This window comes from Dreissena polymorpha, chromosome 2, assembly GCF_020536995.1.
Source record: "Dreissena polymorpha isolate Duluth1 chromosome 2, UMN_Dpol_1.0, whole genome shotgun sequence".
NCBI classification, from domain to species: Eukaryota; Metazoa; Mollusca; class Bivalvia; order Myida; family Dreissenidae; genus Dreissena; species Dreissena polymorpha.
This window is the reverse complement of record NC_068356.1, coordinates 88338402-88361405: the sequence shown is the minus strand read 5'-3', so window position 1 is coordinate 88361405 and position 23004 is coordinate 88338402. Positions and strand designations below refer to the sequence as shown.

Sequence of the window (23004 nt, the reverse complement as noted above, 5' to 3'; positions counted from 1 at the left end):
AAATGTTAAAATTCTTATTTCATGGTATAACTTTCTTATGCTTGGACTTACAGTCTTCAAACTGGACATGAAGGTTGGCCAGCACTAGTAGATGACAATTGGTCATTTTAAGGTCATTGAAGGTCAAGGTCACTGTGACCTTGAATGTTAAAAATTAAAAGTTGTTTTAACTTTCGTATGCTTGGACATGGACTTTGCCATGACTAACAGATGACCACTGGTCAAGAGAACAACTGGTCATTTTAAAGTCTTTCAATTGACAGTGACCTTAAATGTTATTGTTGTTCATGTATATGCATGCATTCAAAACATAACACAAGGTTTGCTCATGCCTTGAAAAGTACTTACATTTCATTTTGACCTTTGAACAATATTTCAGTAATTTAAGTATTGCATTGACAAAAACACGAAAGGTACTTTCCTGTCATTTAAATCAAAAATCCGGCTTCAATGCGGTCATCTCCGACCGCGGAACTCTTGTATTGATTCAATAAAACTGTAAACAATTATAATTAACTTTAATAAACAGATGTTTCATAACATCTTTAACCCTTGAAACATTCCATAATATAAACTTTAAACTTAAAAAGAATGTTAACACGTATGATTCGGCATTTATTGGCTCTTGCTTTCTTGGTTCAAAAAGTTTGTGATCGACTGATATTTTGGCGCAACAATCGCGGACGTCTTTCGACCTCTCTTAGACATTTCTATTTCGCATTGTAGTAGAAACTGAAAGAACAGACGCTTTACAAATACATGCACAATGAGCGACGGATTAAATCAGATTGAAAACGCATGTATGTTGTCGTAAACGCTGTAATTAAGTTATGAACTCTAGTCCACAGAGCGTTTAAATAACTTTGACTGATTTCCTGCTCCGTCATCCAGGCGCTTTCTGAATAAAAGCGTCGCCGCGTTTCGAAAATTATTCCAAAGAGAAAATACCGAAAATGAGCAAAGCATTTTCGATCGAAGCTATTGTACGCATCAAATTTGACGAATTTGCGTAAAAGTCAAATTGGTTGCGTTTTCAATACGCATGATATTGTATTTCTTTGCGTTTTTAAACATTTTAATAGGGTGAAAGACGCAGATACGCAGCTTATCTGGGGCACTGTTAAACTAAATTTAGATTCACATCGTACATGCATGATATACATGCTGGTGAGTTTGACTGTACAGACATTTTCGATTTCAGAATTAAATATCTGGATTATTTCGCATTTTTCGACACATGTTTTTCTTAACTTTTATTTTAATTTATATTGAAATATATGTATAATAAGTTTTTAACACATTTTATATAAATTCTTAAATATTGGACAAAATCGTATAATCTCGCTTTAATATTGCTAAAAAGGTGGATTAAACTGAAAAAGGAAAGATTTTTGCTGCAATTTTCTCTTAATTTAAAAGTCACAAATTGTCCAGCACTGTCCAAAATACATTCCTAAACATTGTGAATACAATTCCAAAATATTTGTTAAATTAACAGAAACCTGACATGAATCCACACATACAAGGGCTGATGCCCATGATGATGCCCCAACAGATTGGGGGCCAGCAGTACATGATGGCAGTGAGATTCCCTGGGGCAGGAACCATCCCACAACAAGGTCAACAGCTCTTAGGACATGCAGGAGCCATGCATAGTCTTCAAGTAAGCAATAGCAACTACAATAGTGCTCTTAAGACTGCAAATCAATTAGTTAAAATATTCTAACGCTAACATTCTGTTCTAGAGCAGTGAAATATCTAGTATGGAAAAGGTTTTATTGTCCCCTACCGGTGAAACCGGAGGGGACTTATGGTTTGCTCTCTGTGTGTCAGTCAGTCGGTCTGTCACACTTTTCTGGATCTGCCATAACTTTAAAAGTTCTTCATATTTTTTCATGAAACTTGAAACATGGATAGATGGCGTTATGGAGATTATTCACGTCATTATACCCCCACAAACGAAGTTAAGGGGGGTATATAGGGGTGAACTTGTCTGTCTGTCGGTCAAACTGTCTGTCGGTCCGTATTAAGTGTCCGCTCTCTAATTCAAGTAGTTTTCATCCGATCTTCACCAAACTTGGTCAGAAGTTGAATCTACATGATGTCTAGGCCAAGTACGAACATGGGCCTTGCCGGGTAAAAAACTAGGTCACGGGGTCACTTAGTGCGTTTTAAACATTCAGCATGTTGTCCGCTCTCTAATTCAAGTAGTTTTCATCCGATCTTCACCAAACTTGGTCAGAAGTTGTATCTAGATGATCTTAAGGCCAAGTTCAAACATGGGCCTTTCCGGGTCAAAAACTAGGTCAAGGGGTCACTTAGTGCATTTTAAACATTTAGCATGTTGTCCGCTCTCTGATTCAAGTAGTTTTCATCCGATCTTCACCAAACTTGGTCAGAAGTTGTATCTAGATGATCTTAATGCCAAGTTCGAACATGGGCCTTGCCGGGTCAAAAACTAGGTCACGGGGTCACTTAGTGCATTTTTTAACATTCAGCATGGTGTCCTCTCTCTTATTCAAGTAGTTTTCGTCTGATCTTCACCAAACTTGGTCAGAAGTTGTATCTAGATGATCTCAAGGCCAAGTTCGAACATGGGCCATGCCAGATCAAAAACTAGGTCACAGGGTCACTAATTATCTTTTACACATTGAGCATGGTGTCCGCTCTCTATTTCAAGTAAATTTAATCCGATCTTCACCACACTTGGTCAGAAGTTGTAACTAGATGTCCGTATTAAGTGTCTGCTCTCTAATTCAAGTAGTTTTCATCCGATCTTCACCAAACTTGGTCAGAAGTTGTATCTACATGATGTCTAGGCCAAGTTCGAACATGGGCCTTGCCGGGTCAAAAACTAGGTCACGGGGTCACTTAGTGCATTTTTTAACATTCAGCATGGTGTCCTCTCTCTTATTCAAGTAGTTTTCGTCTGATCTTCACCAAACTTGGTCAGAAGTTGTATCTAGATGATCTCAAGGCCAAGTTCGAACATGGGCCATGCCAGATCAAAAACTAGGTCACAGGGTCACTAATTATCTTTTACACATTGAGCATGGTGTCCGCTCTCTATTTCAAGTAAATTTAATCCGATCTTCACCACACTTGGTCAGAAGTTGTAACTAGATGTCCGTATTAAGTGTCTGCTCTCTAATTCAAGTAGTTTTCATCCGATCTTCACCAAACTTGGTCAGAAGTTGTATCTACATGATGTCTAGGCCAAGTACGAACATGGGCCTTGCCGGGTCAAAAACTAGGTCACGGGGTCACTTAGTGCGTTTTAAATATTCAGCATGTTGTCCGCTCTCTAATTCAAGTAGTTTTCTTCCGATCTTCACCAAACTTGGTCAGAAGTTGTATCTAGATGATCTTAAGGCCAAGTTCAAACATGGGCCTTTCCGGGTCAAAAACGAGGTCAGGGGGTCACTTAGTGCGTTTTTAACATTCAGCATGGTGTCCGCTCTCTAATTCAAGTAGTTTTCATCCGATCTTCACCAAACTTGGTCAGAAGTTGTATCTAGATGATCTTAAGGCCAAGTTAGAACATGGGCCTTGCCGGGTCAAAAACTAGGTCACGTGGTCACTTAGTGCATTTTTTAACATTCAGCATGGTGTCCTCTCTCTTATTAGCTCATTTATTTTTTGAAAAAAAATTATGAGCTATTGTCATCACCTTGGCGTCGGCGTCCGGTTAAGTTTTGCGTTTAGGTCCACTTTTCTCAGAAAGTATCAATGCTATTGCATTCAAACTTGGTACACTTACTTACTATCATGAGGGGACTGGGCAGGCAAAGTTAGATAACTCTGGCGTGCATTTTGACAGAATTATGTGCCCTTTTTATACTTAGAAAATTGAAGATTTTGGTTAAGTTTTGCGTTTAGGTCCACTTTTCTCAGAAAGTATCAATGCTATTGCATTCAAACTTGGTACACTTACTTACTATCATGAGGGGACTGGGCAGGAAAAGTTAGATAACTCTGGCGTGCATTTTGACAGAATTATGTGCCCTTTTTATACTTAGAAAATTGAAAATTTTGGTTAAGTTTTGTGTATAGGTTCATTTTATTCCTTAAGTATCAAAGCTATTGCTTTCATACTTGCAACACTAACTATCATAAGGGGACTGTGCAGGCAAAGTAATGTAACTCTGACTGGCATTTTGACAGAACTATGTGCCCTTTTTATACTTAGAAAATTGAAAATTTGGTTAAGTTTTGTGTTTAGGTCCACTTTATTCCTACAGTATCAAAGCTATTGCTTTCATACTTGCAACACTTATTAACTATCATAAGGGGACCATGCAGGCAAAGTTATGTAACTCTGACTGGCATTTGGACGGAATTATGGGCCCTTTATACTTAGAAAATTGAAAATTTGGTTAAGTTTTGTGTTTTGGTCCACTTTACCGCTAAAGTATCATAGATATTACTTTCATACTTGGAACACTCGCAAACTATCATAAGGGTACAGTAAAAGGACAAGTTGCATAACTCTGGTTGTCATTTTTACGGAATTATGGCCCTTTTTTGACTTAGTAACTTTGAATATATGGTTAAATTTTGTGTTTAGATCCACTTTACTTCCTATGTATCAATGCTATTGCTTTCAAACTTCAAATAATTTCATTCTATCATGAGGTTACTGTACTTGGCAAGTTGAATTTTACCTTGACCTTTGAATGACCTTGACTCTCAAGGTCAAATTATTAAATTTTGCTAAAATTGCCATAACTTCTTTATTTATGATTAGATTTGATTGATACTTTGACAAAACTTCTCTTACCTGACATACCACAATAGACTCCACCCAAACCATCCCCCGTGCCCTCCCCCCCCTCCCCCCCCTAATTTTTTTTTTTAAGATCATCTCACCAATGACCACCACACCCTCACACTATACCCCACCCCACCCCCCAATTTTTTTTTTTGAAACGGTTAAAAAACACAAATATTTATTTTTATTATTTTATGTTTGAAATACCGTCCAACCATCGCACCCAAGAATCCCCCCCCCAACTCCCCTCCCCCCACCCGAATCCCCCCCCCCCCATTTTTTTTTTTTTTTTTTTAAAGATCATCTCACAAATACAAATAACCAACACACCCTCACACTATACCCCCCCCCAACCCCCCCCCCCCCCCAACCCCCCCCCCCCCCCCCAATTGTTGTTTTTTATACGCCCGTATAAAATACGGGACGTATTATGTGAAACCCCTTGGCGGCGGGCGGCGGGCGGCGGGCGGCGGGCGGAAGGCATCACTTTGTCCGGACTCTAATTCAAATTGTATTCATCCGATCTTCACCAAACTTGGTCAGCAGTTGCATCTAGTTGATATCTAGGCCAAGTTCGAATATGGGTCATGCCGGGTCAAAAACTAGGTCATAGGGTCAATAAGTGCATTTTCAAAGGGGCCACTTTGTCCGGACTCTATTTCAAATTGTATTCATCCGATCTTCACCAAACTTGGTCAGCAGTTGCATCTAGTTGATATCTAGGCCAAGTTCGAATATGGGTCATGCCGGGTCAAAAACTAGGTCATAGGGTCAATAAGTGCATTTTCAAAGGGGCCACTTTGTCCGGACTCTATTTCAAATTGTATTCATCCGATCTTCACCAAACTTGGTCAGCAGTTGCATCTAGTTGATATCTAGGCCAAGTTCGAATATGGGTCATGCCGGGTCAAAAACTAGGTCATAGGGTCAATAAGTGCATTTTCAAAGGGGCCACTTTGTCCGGACTCTATTTCAAATTGTATTCATCCGATCTTCACCAAACTTGGTCAGCAGTTGCATCTAGTTGATATCTAGGCCAAGTTCGAATATGGGTCATGTCGGGTCAAAAACTAGGTCATAGGGTCAATAAGTGCATTTTCAAAGGGGCCACTTTGTCCGGACTCTATTTCAAATTGTATTCATCCGATCTTCACCAAACTTGGTCAGCAGTTGCATCTAGTTGATATCTAGGCCAAGTTCGAATATGGGTCATGCCGGGTCAAAAACTAGGTCATAGGGTCAATAAGTGCATTTTCAAAGGGGCCACTTTGTCCGGACTCTATTTCAAATTGTATTCATCCGATCTTCACCAAACTTGGTCAGCAGTTGCATCTAGTTGATATCTAGGCCAAGTTCGAATATGGGTCATGCCGGGTCAAAAACTAGGTCATAGGGTCAATAAGTGCATTTTCAAAGGGGCCACTTTGTCCGGACTCTATTTCAAATTGTATTCATCCGATCTTCACCAAACTTGGTCAGCAGTTGCATCTAGTTGATATCTAGGCCAAGTTCGAATATGGGTCATGCCGGGTCAAAAACTAGGTCATAGGGTCAATAAGTGCATTTTCAAAGGGGCCACTTTGTCCGGACTCTATTTCAAATTGTATTCATCCGATCTTCACCAAACTTGGTCAGCAGTTGCATCTAGTTGATATATAGGCCAAGTTCGAATATGGGTCATGCCGGGTCAAAAACTAGGTCATAGGGTCAATTAGTGCATTTTCAACGGCGCCACTTTGTCCGGACTCTAATTCAAATTGTATTCATCCGATCTTCACCAAATTTGGTCAGAAGTTGTGTCTAGATGATATGTAGGTCAAGTTCAAATATGGGTCATGCCGGGTCAAAAACTAGGTCACGAGGTTACTTAGTGCATTTCAAGCATTTAGCATGGTGTCCGCTCTCTAATTGAAGTAGTTTTCATCTGATCTTCACCTAATTTGGTCAGAAGTTGTGTCTAGATGATATGTAGGTCAAGTTCGAACATGGGTCATGCCGGGTCAAAAACGAGGTCACATAGTGCATTTCAAGCATTAAGCATGTTGTCCGCTCTTTAATTGAAGTAGTTTTCATCTGATCTTCACCAAATTTAGTCAGATGTTACATCTAAGTGATATCTAGGTCAAGTTCAAATATGGGTCATGCCGGGTCAATAACTAGGTCTTGAGGACACTTTCAAGCATTGAGCATGGTGTCCAAAACCTTCGAACGGGCGTATCTTGTGACAGTTTGGCACTCTTGTTTTTAAACTGTTAAAAAACAAAATTATTTATTTTTATTATTTTATGTTTGAAATACCGTCCAACCATCGCACCCAAGAATCCCCCCCCCCCTACCCCTCCTACCCCCCTACCCCCCCCTCCCCCCCCCTTCCCCCCCCCCCCCCCCCCCCCCCCCCCCCCCCCCGTTTTTTTTCGCATTTTTGGAAGATAATGTAATAAATGTCCACCCCCCCACACTATACACCCCTCTTCACTCCACCCCTCCCTCCTTTGTGATTGAAAATGAGAGTCCCTTCACCTTTAAAAAGAAAATAGATGAGCGGTCTGCACCCGCAAGGCGGTGCTCTTGTTCAAGTAGTTTTCGTCTGATCTTCACCAAACTTGGTCAGAAGTTTTATCTAGATGATCTGAAGGCCAAGTTCGAACATGGGCCATGCCAGATCAAAAACTAGGTCACAGGGTCACTAAGTATGTTTTACACATTGAGCATGGTGTCCGCTCTCTATTTCAAGTAAATTTAATCCGATCTTCACCACACTTGGTCAGAAGTTGTAACTAGATGATGTTTAGGTCAAGTTGGAACATGTGCCATTCCGGGTCAGAAACTAGGTCACGGGGTCACTTAGTGTGTTTTAAACCTCACCATGTTGTCCACTCTCTAATTCTAGTAGTTTTTATCCAATCTTCACCAAAATTGTTTAGAAGTTGTATCTTGATAATGTCTAGGGCAAGTTTGAATATGGGTCATGCCGGGTCAAAAACAAGGTCATGGGGTTACTAAGTGCGTTTTAAACATCACAATGCAGGGAATAATCTAGAATTTATTATCTATGGGTCCCTGAACTCGCAGATTTTAGACCAATGAGTCCCAGGCCAAAATTAATGAGTCCAACTTGAAAAAGAATTGGTCCCAAATTTTGAAAGATGCCAAGTAGTGAAGAACATTGAAGTGACATAGCTCAATAACTAATTTTTGCACTAAACTTTAAATGATCTCTTAAACAGTGAATTTTGAAACCAAAAAACAAATTCAGGGTTATCACTATCTTGTTTGCCTTCACATAGGCTATAAGTGTCTGTTACATGAATGTAACCTGTTTCAAAATTTCAACTTGATTCAAATCAATGATAATATTATTGTTAACATCCGAATTGCGAGCCTGATAATATTATTGTTAACGTCCGAATTGCGAGCCGTTGACCTACCGTTATTTAAGTTTAGAGTTGTTTGTTTTGGAATTAGCTTCAACACCTTATTTTAGAGGCATTATTTCTGTATTATTTATGACTAAGTTACAATAAGTTAAAATAGGCCTTCATCCGGGGAAAATATCATAACACACTCTATTTAAAAGGTCGATTCTAATTGGTTCGTATTATACAGCAGCGGCTTGACTAGAGCCAATTAAAAGACTTGTTGCAGTCTTCAAGCCTCATTCGGTTAAACTCAGCGTTCATAGCTACACTTTTGACTCATACCGAAGATGGTTCGTACTTATCGTGATTTGCGTATGTGTTAACGGATTCGTTTCAGCAATGCGTCCGAGTGGATGCACATATTTCAAAACTATGCGTCTATTTCGATATTTGTGCGTCATAGACGCGGGATGCGCATGTAGATTATTCCCTGCAATGTTGTCTGCTCTCAAATTCAAGTAGTTTTCAATCAATCTTCACCATACTTGGTCAGAAGTTGTATCTAGATGATGTCTAGGTCATGTTTGAATATGGGTCATGCCGGGTCAAAAACTAGGTCACGGGGTATCTTAGTGCGTTTTAAACCCCACAATGTTGTTCGCTCTCTAATTCAAGTAGTTTTCATCCAATCCTCACCAAACTTGGTCACAAGTTTTATCTAAATGATCTGTAGGACAAGTTTGAACATGGGCCATTTCGGGCCTAAAACGAGGTCAGGGGGTCACTTAGTGCGTTTTTAACATTCAGCATGGTGTCCGCTCTCTAATTCAAGTAGTTTACATCCGATCTTCACCAAACTTGGTCAGAAGTTTTATGGAGATGATATTAAGGCCAAGTTAGAACATGGGTCTTTCTGGGTCAAAAACTAGGTCAAGGGGTCACTTAGTGCGTTTTAAAAATTAGCATGCTGTCCTCTGTTTTTTGTGAAGACGACATGCAAAATATTATGTGTCAATGCGGCATGTGGGGGTATTCGTCGCGTCTGTGACAAAGCTCTAGTTTCATTTTGTTTCTACGTCAAAAATTCTGGTTGCTATGGCAACAAATATTTAAAAAATAAAATAAAAAATATTCTGACGATGGTAGAGTTTCACCAGTAGGGGACCATATTGCTTGAAAACAGCCTTGTTGTTCCCTACCAGTTTCACCGGAGGGGACCTATGGTTTGCGCTCTATGCGTCTGTGAGTCTGTCACACTTTTCTGGATCCTGCGATAACTTTAAAAGTTCTTAATATTTTTTCATGAAACTTGGAACATGGATAGATGGCAATATGGACATTATGCACGTCATTTCATTTTTTTCCTACATCAAAAATTCTGGTTGCTATGGCAACAAATAGACTAGAAATACTGCTGAAAATGGTGGTTTTCTGGATCCTGCTATAACTTTAAAAGTTCTTAATATTTTTTCATGAAACTTGCAACATGGATAGATGGCAATATGCACGTCAATTCATTTTGTTCCTACATCAAAAATTGTGGTTGCTATGGTAACCAAAAAAAACCTGAAAATGTTGGAATTTCTGACAATGATGGTGGAGCCGGTCGGGGACCATATTGCTTGACAATAGCCTTGTTTAATTAAATTTGATTGTTTTTTTCAGTATAAATGAGATGTATTTTCTGAATTGGTTCCATGGCTTTTGTCTTATCCTGCAGGTCGAATATCGGCCCCTTTCCAAACGCCCAAAAACAAAAGAATATCACAATGTGATACGCTGAAATTTTGTCTGTGGCGTTTTCCCCAAAAGAAGGACAAAAGCTTTTAACTTCCCATTAATATTTTTTTGCATTTCTAGGGATTACAAGCCTTGCAAGCATTGCCTGGTCAGCCACAGATGATACCAGCACACTTGGCAGCAGCTGGCGGTCACGCCCCCTCACCCCAGACCCTGGGGGCCATGCAGTCACAAACCCCCATGACATCGGCCATGGTGTCCTCTTCTATGTCGCCTGTGTCAGTGTCACAGACCTTGATGTCCATGGCAGCGTCGTTACCCAGTCATCATCTGGTCTCCGCGGGGGCTGGTCAGTATGCCGGGCAGTATGCTAGTCAATACCCAGGTCAGTATGCAGGTCAGTACATAGTTAGTTGGACTATTGTTGTTTTGCCACTTATATTTTGGCTTTTGTTGTGACATTCTTTATATGACAGGAACAGTTTGATCTATAAATCTCTTAGGAAATAAGTGTAGTTAAACTTGTTTTGTTTTTTATGGGTTTATGTTTCTCTATCTCTGTTGAATGTGTTTTGCTTTTCAAAATAAGAATTTAATGTCTAACTCGATTTGGGAAAGCTTTTAAAAAACAATCACATTGGCTGAGTGCATGTGTGCATAAGCTTGCCAGGACTATTACTGAGGTATTAATCTTGTAATTTTAAAATAACTTATGAGACAGTGTCATGTGTAACACTTGCCTCCCTTCCTCAAAGGTCAAGGTCACACTTAGATGTTAAATTTCAAATATGGCAATGAACAGCTTGTCTAGATTGTAACTTTGTCATCCATCATGCAATTATAGAACACCTCACTACAAACAATCCTGCTTAATTTGAATTAAATCGTAAAATGAAAACTTCGTAACGGTATTTAAGCATGATGAACAAATGATAAAAGCTGATTTCTCTGTGGAATATAACAAACACAAACATTTCTTTATAAAATTTTGCTCTAGGAAACAACAAACATTTCTTTTATCAAATGTTGCACAAAAAAATCACAGAAAGTTCTTGTAACAGATGTAGCACATATCTTGCAGGCATCCCAACCAGCATGTTTGCCGCCCAGTACGGTATACCCGGCCTCCAGGCCCTGCCAGCAGGCATGTCTCTAGCAGGTGGTGGCATGGCCGGCCTCATGTCCGCTGCAAGTCCCATCAGTGCAGGTCAGATGGCGCTCACTGGCGGGCATTATCAGGCACTCGGAGGTTTGTTGAGTCCATCCATCATAAATGCTTAAAATGTTATAAACTTTGCTGGATCTATATACAAATGAATTGTTTAGATGAAACCTATAAGGGCATTATCATTACATTTCTACAGTCTTTCTTTTGGATGCGACCACTTAAATTAAGAAACCTTTGTCCTATGCGACTTTAAATACTTTGGAGGGATATTGTTTTGGCCTTGTCCATCCGTCGCTGTCCATTCAGAGCCATATCTTGAAAGTGCTTTGGCGGGTTTCATTGAAACTTTGTATGATTATATATATGGATAAGAGGATGATGCATGCCAAATGGCATTGTACACCATCTGTTAATAACGGAGTTATGGTTCTTTGTATCTTGAAAAAATGCTTTTTTGAGTGTAAAACATAACACTTTTGTGTCCAGAAGCATATTGGTGGGGGATATCAATTCAACGAATTTGTTTGTTGATATTTTGTTAAGCAACTTTTGTCTTATGTGTCCAGCAACCGCTGATTTTTCAGATTTTTTAGTATTTTGATGTTCAAATATTAGATTTAGGGACAATGTGGTGGTAAAATTTTAATATCTGTTGATTGTTAAGGGACAAACTTAATGCCAATTCATCATGAGCTTGACGCAATCAAATGAAAGCCGCTTCCTTTTAAGAAGCCTAAAAACAACACATTCTTGCAGATAAAATTGGCTTCCTTTGTCTTACTCCACATTCTAAACCAATCATGCATAGCATAGCACGTGCAAGTTCCACCTTTTGAATCTTTTACTGAGAACGAAGGTGGAGTTAAAGGTTAAGTTATCTACCCAATACGCTGATATTAAACACAACACGTTTTTTAAGCATGTTCAGTCCCATATATTTGCAATCTTAATTACTGGGCATAAGCTTTGAAATAATGAATACATTTGTCTCTGCTTTCCGCAAAAGGCTGAGAAGTTTCCATATACCAGCTTTCCGTACATTTCCAAAAAAACGGAAAACGTTTGTGTTTACGAAATTCTTAAAACTCATTTATCGTCAAAAACCGCAACATTATTGTGTTGGATTATTACTAGTTATAAAATTGAAAGTTTATAATAATTACATTAATACCTGGATTATTTTATAAAATGTAAATCTAAACAAGATAGTTGTGTCACAGAATCGGTCTATGAATTTGATACTGACGATGATTAAACTTTTTTCCCGAATGGAAAAAAACAAAAGACCTTTTTATTAAGAGACCACTTTTGGTTACTCCCTTTTGTGGTCTTTGAATACAAGATTGACTGTATTCTTCATCAAGAGATCTCTTACTATGATTTAAATGTCTGTATAAATGTGTGCTATGATTCTCACATTTCTATTCCTCATCAAGAGATCTCTTACTATGATTTAAATGTCTGTATAAATGTGTGCTATGATTCTCACATTTCTATTCCTCATCAAGAGATCTCTTACTATGATTTAAATATCTGTATAAATGTGTGCTATGATTCTCACATTTCTATTCCTCATCAAGAGATCTCTTACTATGAATTGAATGTTTATTCCAATGAGTTCTATGATTTTCAACTTTCTATTCCTCATCAAGAGTGGCCCCATTCTGCTGCAGGCGCCCAAGTGGCAGCAATGGGCGGGACCCAGGCCCAGCTTGCACAGGCCGGGCTTTCTCAGAGTGCGTACAGTCAGCAGGTGGCAAACCTTGCCAACGCCCAACTGGCTGGCCTGCAAGCCCAACAGGTCACGACCGGACTACCCGCCCACTTGAGCCAGTACAGTCAGCAACTGCAGGCTAGTGTTTTTTTTCCAAATTGCAAAAAGTTAAATTTTATTCCCCAAATCTGACCAAAATTTTTCCAAAATTAAACATTTTGTTTAAAATCAATAATTGGTTTATTGAGTTTATTATACAGTGATATAATTCATTACTCTTTATAATTCACTTATAAACAATTGGAATACTGTTATTTATAATCAGATAAATGATGTCCCTTTTTTTCAAATTTAATTGTTTATTGTGATATTTTTCCCCTATTCAAAAGACAAAGACTGTAAAATATAAAGCAATTTTTTTTTAAAACTACTTCAGGCAGCCGGATTTGCGGGGTTCCAGATGGCTCTGCCCCCGGGAATGGCCCTACCCCAGCAGGCGACGCCCCCTCCCCAGTCCCCCACCCCTGAGAGCAAGAAGAAGATGCAGCAGGAGTTGGCTTTGCAGAGTTTACAGAGCTTGCAGGGGTTGCAAGGAATGCAAGGCTTAATTGCTGCAGGGTAGCTATTGATTATGTACATTGGGCTGAACTTTGTGAGGTTTTGGTAGCTATGTACGGATTACATTGAGCTGAACACTGTGTGGTTTATTTCAATTGAATTATTTTGATTAAGTGTGGTTTACAGAGCTTGTCTGAAATGATTTCAAGATAAACTGGAAAACAATTTCATCATGAGTAAGAAATTTGCTTAATAACTTTGTAGAGATGTACTGACTTCATTGGGCTGCACATTGTGATGTTGACTTCCATTGAATCATGTTTTCATTGTAATCTGTAGTGTGATTTATGAAGCCTTTCTTAACTGTAAAAGTTTAACTCAAGATGTGTATCAAAATACACTAGAAACCAATTTGATAATAATTAGGAAGATGTTGATGCACCATTCTTGTTATCCCCACGCTTTTTTAAAAAAAGGTGGGGATATTGTGGTTATCTCCGCCGTCCGTCCGTCCGTCTGTCCGTCCGTCCTGGCCACTATCTCCTCCTACACTAAAAGCACTAGAACCTTGAAACTTACACACATGGTAGCTATGAGCATATGTGCGACCCTGCACTATTTGGAATTTTGATCTGACCCCTGGGTCAAAAGTTATAGCGGTTGGGGTGGGGCCGCGTCAGAAATTATCACTCATTTTTTTAGGTTATTTTACATTTACTTCTTTATTTCTACACCGATTCACTTCAAATTGATACTGGACCTCTCTTATGACAATACGGTCAATCTCAACCATGCATGGCCCCATTCCCAACCCTGGGGCGCCCCGCCCACATAGGCCACACCCACCAAAAAATTCCATTTACTATAATTTTTTCATTTCTACACGGATTCACTTCAAATTGATACTGAACTTTTGTTATGACATTAGGGTCAATCTCAACTATGCATGGCCCCAATCCCAACCCTGGGGCGCCTGCCCACATAGGCCACACCCACCAAAAAAATCCATTTACTATAATTTTTTCATTTCTACACGGATTCACTTCAAATTGATACTGAACTTCTCTTATGACATTAGGGTCAATCTCAACTATGCATGGCCCCATAACCAACCCTGGGGCCCCGCCCACATAGACCACACCCACCCAAAATTGCCTTTTACTATAATTTCTTCATTTCTACACCGATTCACTTCAAATTGATACTGAACCTCTCTTGTGACAATACGGTCAATCTCAACTATGTATGGCCCCATTACCAACCCTGGGGCCCCGCCCACATAGACCACACCCGCCCAAAATTGCCTTTTACTATAATTTCTTCATTTCTACACCGATTCACTTCAAATTGATACTGAACTTCTCTTATGACAATACGGTCAATCTCAACTATGCATGGCACAATTACCAACCCTGGGGCGCCCTGCCCACATATATCACACCCGCCCAAAATTGCCTTTTACTATAACTTCTTCATTTCTACACCAATTCACTTCTAATTGATGATGAACTTCTCTTATGACAATACGGTCAATCTCAGCTATGCATGGCCCCATTACCAACCCTGGGGCACACCTAGGTCAAACATTCAGCGTGGGGATACGCGTCGGCCTCTGCCGCGCCATTTCTAGTCTTACTCTTTAATATTTAATGAATCAAAATCAATGTGTGTGATGTTTAATTTCTGAATATGGTCAGGTTTCTATGGTTATGATACAGGCTTTTATGTCCTCATTTTTGAACTTTTCTTAGTTGTCTATTACTGGCATATGTGCACTACGTATTGTTACCCAGGAAGATAATGAGTGGTTCTTATATCACACCCTGAAAATAATCCACATAAAGAAAACTCCACATGTCTTGTTACTTCTGCCCAGGTATGGTGCCTATGGAGTGGAGCAGCTAGAGGATGATATCACTGGAGAAGACAGTGTCGTCATGCTGGACGACTATAACTCTGATCTCAATCTGGTCATTGACGAAAACGGGTAAGACATGATGGTGAACAATCGGGCGTTATGTGATTAATGGTATTGATTTATTTACTGTACTGGACAGTTCTAAGAAATGGCTGTTTGCAAATCCTGGATAGGAGTTATCTTCCTTTCTTTAAATCTAATTTTTATGCCCCCTTTCGAAGAAAAGGGGGCATATAGTGATCGGACTGTCTGTCCGTCTTTCTGTCACACTTTGCGTTTAGGTTTTGAAAAATGCTCATAACTTCTTTGTCCCTTGAGATATAACCTTCATATTTGGTATGCCTGTGTATATGGACAAGGCCTTTCCATAAGCACAACAAAATTTACCCCTGTGACCTTGACCTTGAACTTAGGGTCCGCGTTTAGGTTTCAAAATCTGCGTTTAGGTTTCGAAAAATGCTCATAACTTCTATGTCCCTTGAGATATAACCTTCATATTTGGTATGCATGTGTATATGGACAAGGCCTTTCCATACGCACAAAAAAATTTACCCCTGTGACCTTGAAGTTGGGGTCGGCGTTAAGGTTTCGAAATCTGCGTTTAGGTTTCGAAAAATGCTCATAACTTCTATGTCCCTTGAGCGATAACCTGCATTTTTGGTATGCATGTGTATATGGACAAGGCCTTTCCATACGCACAAAAATTTTGACCCCTTGACCTTGAAGTTAGGGTCCGCGTTTAGGTTTCGAAATCTGTGTTAAGGTTTTGAAAAATGCTCATAACTTCTATGTTCCTTGAGATATAACTTTCATATTTGGTATGCATGTGTATATAAACAAGGCCTTTCACAAGGTTTCGAAAAAAGCTCATAACTTCTATCAAGCGTTTATAGGGGGCATAAGTCATCCTATGGTGACAGCTCTTGTTTTATACTCCTCTTTTAGAAGTTAAGGGTGGTAAACTGGAAATACCATGGATGTATATCTGTCAGTCAGTCTGTTTGTAGACAAAACATTGTCTGAAGGTGTATCCTAACCTTTTAAAATGCTTTGTTCCTTATGATGTCACGCGCTGCATGTGCGATTTTTGTTGTCCTAAGTGAAAGATTACACAAGTGCTCTGTTTTATCTTGGATTTTTGTGTGACATTATTATTGTAACTACAGACTTTATAAGCAAAGTTATTCTTCCCTGAAACTTAAACATTGCAATGCGTTAATTTGAGTGTGAAATTTATGTATATGCCTTCTGTTAACTAAAATCTTATCAAGATCCTGTGGTCATAAATGGTTTCACTCACTGCTTAAAATAATGTGTATAGACCCATATAGTTAAATCATTCATGAGCAAAATAGTAACAGAATATTAATAGAACTGCAAAGTGTATTTAAATTTTCTGTCATTACCCTGAGTTTAATAACACTGCTGATGGTTGTCACATGTGTGTACCTCTGTTTTCTAATGAGCCGTCGTAAATTGTGTTATCCTATACCTCTTATCTATTGAATCAAAATCAATTTTACTATGGATTTTCAAATAATATATGTGATCAGACGTATACTTATTTGAGCTTTTTTTTTTAGAAAACTGGGCTAAACACATCTGCGTAAAGTGTATTCCCAGGTTAGCCTGTGCCGTCCTCACAGGCCAATAAGGGATACACTTTCCGTCTGAACTGTATTTAAGTTTAGAAGAGACTTCCTTAAAATGAAATATTCCATATACACCGAAAGTGTAGTCCCTGATTTGCCTGGACTCATTTGGGATGACACTTTACGCACATGCTCTGTTTTGCCAAAATGTGGCTTATTTAATAATTCAGGTATGATGCCCAGCCACTGGTGAACCCCCCTGGCTTCTGCTTCTGCTGGTCTGGTGTGCGCTGTACCCACGGAATCATGCGTGGAAAGGTGCGTAACATGCTTATTGGTTGAACAGATGTGCAAAACATACTAGCAGAAAATGTAATTTAAACCCTTTCCCACTTAGAAGCAAAGTGAAAATGACTATGTGCAAACAGCATAATACCAGAAAAGCCTGCAAGTAACTCGCAGTCTGTTCAGGTTTGATGCTGTTTGTTGCTCATCAGTATCTTAGGGTTGAAAATGGAAGCTTTAAAATTAGAATCTAAGGAAAAAGGTCTTTAATTACATTATACCTTCTAAGGCACTACAAATGCGTCAAAATACGTATCTTATTGGTAAAGGGTTATGAGCAATATTTGACGCCTTGTAATAATGAAGACCCATGAAAGAATTTTTTTAAAGGCATTGGTAATGGGGTTTTAAAGATTTCGAAAATAGGTTTTCATTTATTCCTGTTTTAGCTGAAGCTGGTAAGTTTTGATAAATTTGTGTTTTTGGAGGTGTTATATGATTGAGTCTGTAGGGGTGACACCTTCAACTTGTATGGAATTTTGCATTTCAACAAGTCTCTTCAGAGCAAAAATCAAGTTAAGGCAAAAGAAGTGTCCCTGATTAGCCTCTGTGGACTGTGCAGGTTAATCTGGGACGATACTGTAGGCACATGCATTACGCCCATCTATTTGCAGGCCTACTATGAGTGCAAGTTGACAGAGGCCTTGGAGGTGGACTTTGGTGACGACCACCAGGAAGAGGACCCACACATCATACGAGTGGGCTGGTCTATGGACTACACTTCATTTCAACTTGGTACGTTCTCTCACATTCAGCAGATCTTACACTAGTATAAATATTAACAAGGCTGTTGAACATAGTATTAAATATAAAACATGATGGTACATTTAACTCTTTATCTAGTGTATCAACTATTTTTTTCCAATGAATGTTTGTGTTCATTTACAATTCACGTACATAATATTAAGTGTGCAATCATTTATTAATCTCCTATACATTCTAACTGTTTGAATGATCTATGGACTAGGCTTCTCAGAAATGCAGAATAGAGCATATTTTGATGCTAACTTCTGATAAATGACACTGTTCTTAACCAGTCTAAAGTCCTCCGGGCGGACATTTAATTCATGACCGATTAATGTTTAGGCTTCCCTAGCCAATGACAGCACCGCTGTGCTGTCTTTTCCGAATTCCAGTCACTGCAACACTTTCTCAGTCCACTATTATGCAATAAACATCTGGATATAGGAAATCAAAAATTAACACATTTCATTTGCCTGAAGAGAGAACTTCACATTCATGATTATATCTTTTGATGAAAAGCTGCAAACTGGTTATACAATATCCAAACAAGCAAATATTCAGACTGCAATAAAAATGTGTGATGATATTCATTTTCAGGTGAAGAACCAGACTCCTTTGGCTATGGCGGTACAGGCAAGTTTTCTACCAACTGTAAGTTTGTGAACTACGGAGAGAAGTTTGGCATCGGTGATGTGATTGGCTGTCTTCTGGACCTGGAATCAAATCCGCCCAACATGTCTTACGCAAAGAACGGGCGATGGTTGGGTGTAGCCCACCCATTGCGCAACTTCCAGGTGGGCAAGAAGGAGCAGGCCTTGTTTCCACACATCCTCACCAAAAATATACGGTATGTAAAATGCTTTTTTCCCGCAGATATTGAATAAAATAACTTTGCTATTACCTTGTTTTCAAATGCAAAAAATATATAAAGTAGTTTATGTGTTTGATAATATATTTCTGATTTCCTCTGAATTGTTACATGGTTTGGTGCCTCTTAAAAGGTCTTGAAATACTTCGTTTTTATACAAATATATTTGTGTTTGCGCTGTTATCACATTTGAGCCTCATTTTTGGGAAAACAGGGCTTTAGGCATTTTTGTTATGTGTCAATCCAGATTAATAGGCTCATAAGGTACAATACCTAGACTGGATTTTCGTTACAAAGAGAATACATTTAAATGGAAAGTTCCTTAAAAGTGGAAAGTGTAGTCCCTGATAAGCCTGTGCAGACTGCACTGAGTTATTTGGGATCACATATAATGCACTTGCATCAAACCCAATATTTCAGAGCAAGGCCCTTGTTATTATATGCACATCTATCACATTAAACTTTCTTGCAGGTTTGAGGTGAACTTTGGTCAGCAGGCCCCATGGTTCCCCCCTGCCCCTGGCTTCCTGTACATCATGCAGTTTCCCCAGCAGGAGAGAGTGCGAGGTCTGAAACCACCAGCCTCCAAGTCGGCTTGCGAGGTAAAATATAAGCAGCCCTGGTTTCATATTTATTCACCCACATGACAAAATTTATATAGGCATAAAACTGCACTTGTCCATCAAAATGTATGCACCCACAAATTGAGGAGCTTTTAACTTGTCTGTTCAACCTTACATTGTGCAAATTTGTGTACTGAAGTGTGCCTTTACTATTTGATGGATTGTGCAAAAAAAATTTAAGTGGAACCATCAAACTCAGGGGAAATGCTTGCAGGAGAGCAGTGTCTCTTCTTTGTAGTCCATAGTAGTTTAACCCTTTACCACTTAGATACATATTTTAAGCTCGGCTGTTTTCAGAGAAAACCGGAGGTATTGTCATAGCCAGCTTGTCGTCCGCTGTCCGGCGTCTGCCATGATAAAACCTTTACATTGGCTCTAAAATCAAAGTGCTTCCACCTACAACTTTGAAACTTCCTATGTAGATGCACCTTGATGAGTTCCACACGCCACACCCATTTTTGGGTCACTAGGTCAGAGGTCAAGATCACTGTAACCTCAAAAAAAATAAATCTGACAAGCTTTTGCAGCCAAGCGTGGCACCCGTTATGCGGTGCTCTTGTTACTAAATAGAGACTTGGTTGTGATGGCAATTACCATAAAAGCGGAAAGTTTCTGGGCAGGCGCCTAACGCATTTGCATAAAGCCCCCCTTTTTCCAGAGCGCAGCTCATCTTTTAACTGTCCTGTCTATTTCAGATGATCATGATAATCGGATTGCCTGGCTCAGGGAAGACCACTTGGGGCATAAACAAAGCGAAGCAGAATCCTGACAAGCGATTCAACATCATTGGTACTGACACGCTAATAGATAAGATGAAGGTGATGGGCTTGCCCAGGAAGAACAACTACCATGGCCGATGGGATGTGCTGATCGACAAGGCATCAAAGTGCTTGAACAAGCTATTTGAAATCGGTATGTCGTATTGGTGTGTCATTAAAAAGGCGTTTTGAGTTTACAAATTGTCCAAGAAGTAAATTAATGACAAAAGTTGTCAATATTAGTTGTAAGTTACCTTATTATGTAACAAGTACAGTGAGTTTTCTTATAAGATTTGAGGAGTTTAAAGTAAGTGTATATTTGATTATCTTCCAAGTTGCTACAAGCAATAATTAGTTTTCATTGAAAGTTTCATCATGCCCCTGTTTGACTACATCATTAACAGCCAGCAAGAAGAAGCGCAACTTCATCCTGGATCAGACGAATGTGTACCCGTCTGCTCGACGCAGGAAGATGAGGAATTTCAAGGGTTTCATCCGAAAGGCAGCCATCTTGGTCCCAGACGATTCAGAGCTGAAGAGAAGATCAGACAAAAGAACATATGAAGACGGTTTGTGGAGTAACTGAGTTGGCTTGTAGCAAATGAAGTGACCTTTCTGGAAGTGTGGGGAACTCTTTCTAAGAAATTATAGAAAGGCCGCCATTTTTTTTAAGATTCAGTTTCAATCACTTTACAAAATGTTTTTAAGATTGTTGGTGGTAGTTTAAAACATATGAAGTTGCTCATTAAATGTTTTATTTATTGAGTCTGTTTTGCATTTTAGAATAGGTAAATACGCATTTCTGCATGTCAACCTTGGCTCTGCCTTTCCAATGTTTTCCACTTTCACATTGAGCTGTCAGTGCTTGGCTCATTCTTTAAGTTTTAATGCAGCATTTTCAAATGAATTGTAGGTAAATACGTTCCAGAGGAAGCTGTTCTGGACATGAAGGCTAACTTCAAACTCCCACCTGAGAATGACGAAAACTTCGAGTACATTGAATTTGAGGAGCTACCCAGAGAAAAGGCAACGATATTGGTTGAACAGTAAGATAACTTGTTCTAGAAATTTACACAAATAAGATATCCATAGAATTTAGATTTTATTAAATGTAATTAAGATTAATAAAAGCGGAATGAGACTTTTATGACCGTACATACAACAAAAGATTTAATTGGGCACAGTTTGGATAAAAAATTGCTACTTAATTGTTAAGTGTTACACGTTGTAAATTATACAACTTAATGCTTAAAATTCATGGGGTTTGGTTATACATATAAGAGAACATAAAAGCCTTCCAGTTTTATCAAAAGATGCTTTTTCTATACTTAAGTAATAAGTGTTTATTCTATAAAACTAAACAGACTTCCAAGAATCAATCTATAGGGCACCTTTGTTTATTAAGTCAATATCTGCATTGGAAAACAAAATCAGTTAACAGTTCTCTAGACAAAGGTGACACATGTTTTTGTACATTAGTTATACTTGAAACGCCTTTCTACTATTAATAGGCGAACACAATTCTTTTTCGGGCTTATTATATCTATAAAGACTTTGGTGTGAAATATCCCATCTTTTAAACCAAAATTTCCCAAGAAATCCAACAAAAATTGTTTATGAAAGTACATGGAAGTATTAAACTTAAATGTCTCACCAATGTAACAAAAAACAACAATCTGTGTGCCCCTACTCTTCAGATACAATCAAGAAGGCCAGAGTAAGCGCCCACAGGCCGTGAAGGGTGGCAGTTTCCGTGGCAGCCAGACTGATAACCGTTTCAAACCGCCCTCTGACATGAAGCAGGTATGTGTGTCAGACCTTGGTCTGCAGGCTAGAGGGGCAAAGAGTTGCTGGACATGTGCCAGGGTTGGGAGGGGTGGGATGAGGGGTATGTAGTGATCTTGGGATGTAATGTTGTCATTATCTCAGCAGCATATTCAGCTGAATTTATACAATTTGCATTCATAATTGCTATATTGAACCCTTACTGTGGGACAATGGGGCTTAATGCATGTGAACAAAGTATTGTCCCTGACTACCCTGTGCAATTGAATGGGCTATTCTTGGATGACACTACGCACGTGTATTAAGCCCCATTATCCCAGATCTAGCCTCATATTTTTATGTTTGCTTTTATTTAATCATCAGTTATACAGTCATTGTTCTGAATTGATCTGTTTACTTATTCAAGCATTCATTTTACAAGGCTTTAATTCCAACTGTATGGTTTTATGTGTTGTTATTTAACAGTAGTTTTTGTCAACAATGCAGGTCCTATATTAATAATCATGGAAAGTTGTTAGTGTGCTTTTATTTAAATGGTCATTTATTTATAAGTACCTAATAAGCAAAGATTTCATTACTATATTGAGTGCCAAATTTATGAGTGAATATCAGTTGCTTCTCTTTAAAATTGTGTTTAAAGTAATGTCAGATTCTGTTTTAATATCCTTAATGTACTTAGGTTGCTTTGTAACTTTCTTATATACAGATGAAAGAGAATCATCTCGCATAAGACTGCATGTCAGTTTGTTACATTTATAAGGACATAGAATTAGGTGTTTTCTCTAAGTTTTATTTATTTAACTGTGGCTTTGCTGTGTTAAGCTTTATGTTCATATAAAAAGTCCTTTAACTTTCAATTTAACTGTATGTGTTTGAAGTAATTGTTCAGTTTTAAGTTTCTTGTTGTATAAATGACTTTGTTCTAGCTGTATAAATTAATTCCTATGTTGGCATGTTGCAATTTTCACTACAAGATTCTTTTCCTATTGATATTTCATGTTGAAAGTATTAAACTAACCTAACTGAATAATGAGGCTGTAGTTTTCATGGGGTTCTATTCA

General features: G+C 38.7%; 2 protein-coding genes across 5 annotated transcripts in view; one reads left to right on the top strand and one right to left on the bottom strand.

Annotated features, from left to right (window-relative positions):
- The window catches only part of LOC127867957 (folliculin-interacting protein 1-like), a 280754-nt gene that overhangs the window by 54249 nt on the left and 203501 nt on the right, over positions 1-23004 (bottom strand). The gene's annotated exons all lie outside the window — the stretch shown is intronic.
- Positions 1-23004, top strand: part of LOC127867956 (uncharacterized) — a 55030-nt gene that overhangs the window by 14185 nt on the left and 17841 nt on the right. The window contains exons 2-15 of one of the 4 annotated variants that reach the window (XM_052409478.1): positions 1499-1663; positions 9991-10255; positions 10952-11119; positions 12691-12890; positions 13189-13370; positions 15187-15297; positions 17051-17138; positions 17780-17900; positions 18507-18756; positions 19250-19379; positions 20096-20312; positions 20563-20727; positions 21072-21204; positions 21856-21961. In XM_052409478.1, the coding sequence (XP_052265438.1) occupies positions 1508-1663; positions 9991-10255; positions 10952-11119; positions 12691-12890; positions 13189-13370; positions 15187-15297; positions 17051-17138; positions 17780-17900; positions 18507-18756; positions 19250-19379; positions 20096-20312; positions 20563-20727; positions 21072-21204; positions 21856-21961 (2292 nt within the window). In that variant the 5' untranslated portion in view covers positions 1499-1507. Of the gene's footprint in view, positions 1-1498; positions 1664-9990; positions 10268-10951; positions 11120-12690; positions 12895-13188; positions 13371-15186; positions 15298-17050; positions 17139-17779; positions 17901-18506; positions 18757-19249; positions 19380-20095; positions 20313-20562; positions 20728-21071; positions 21205-21855; positions 21962-23004 lie in introns of all 4 variants that reach the window. The other 3 variants (XM_052409479.1, XM_052409476.1, XM_052409477.1) reach the window with 3 other exon arrangements.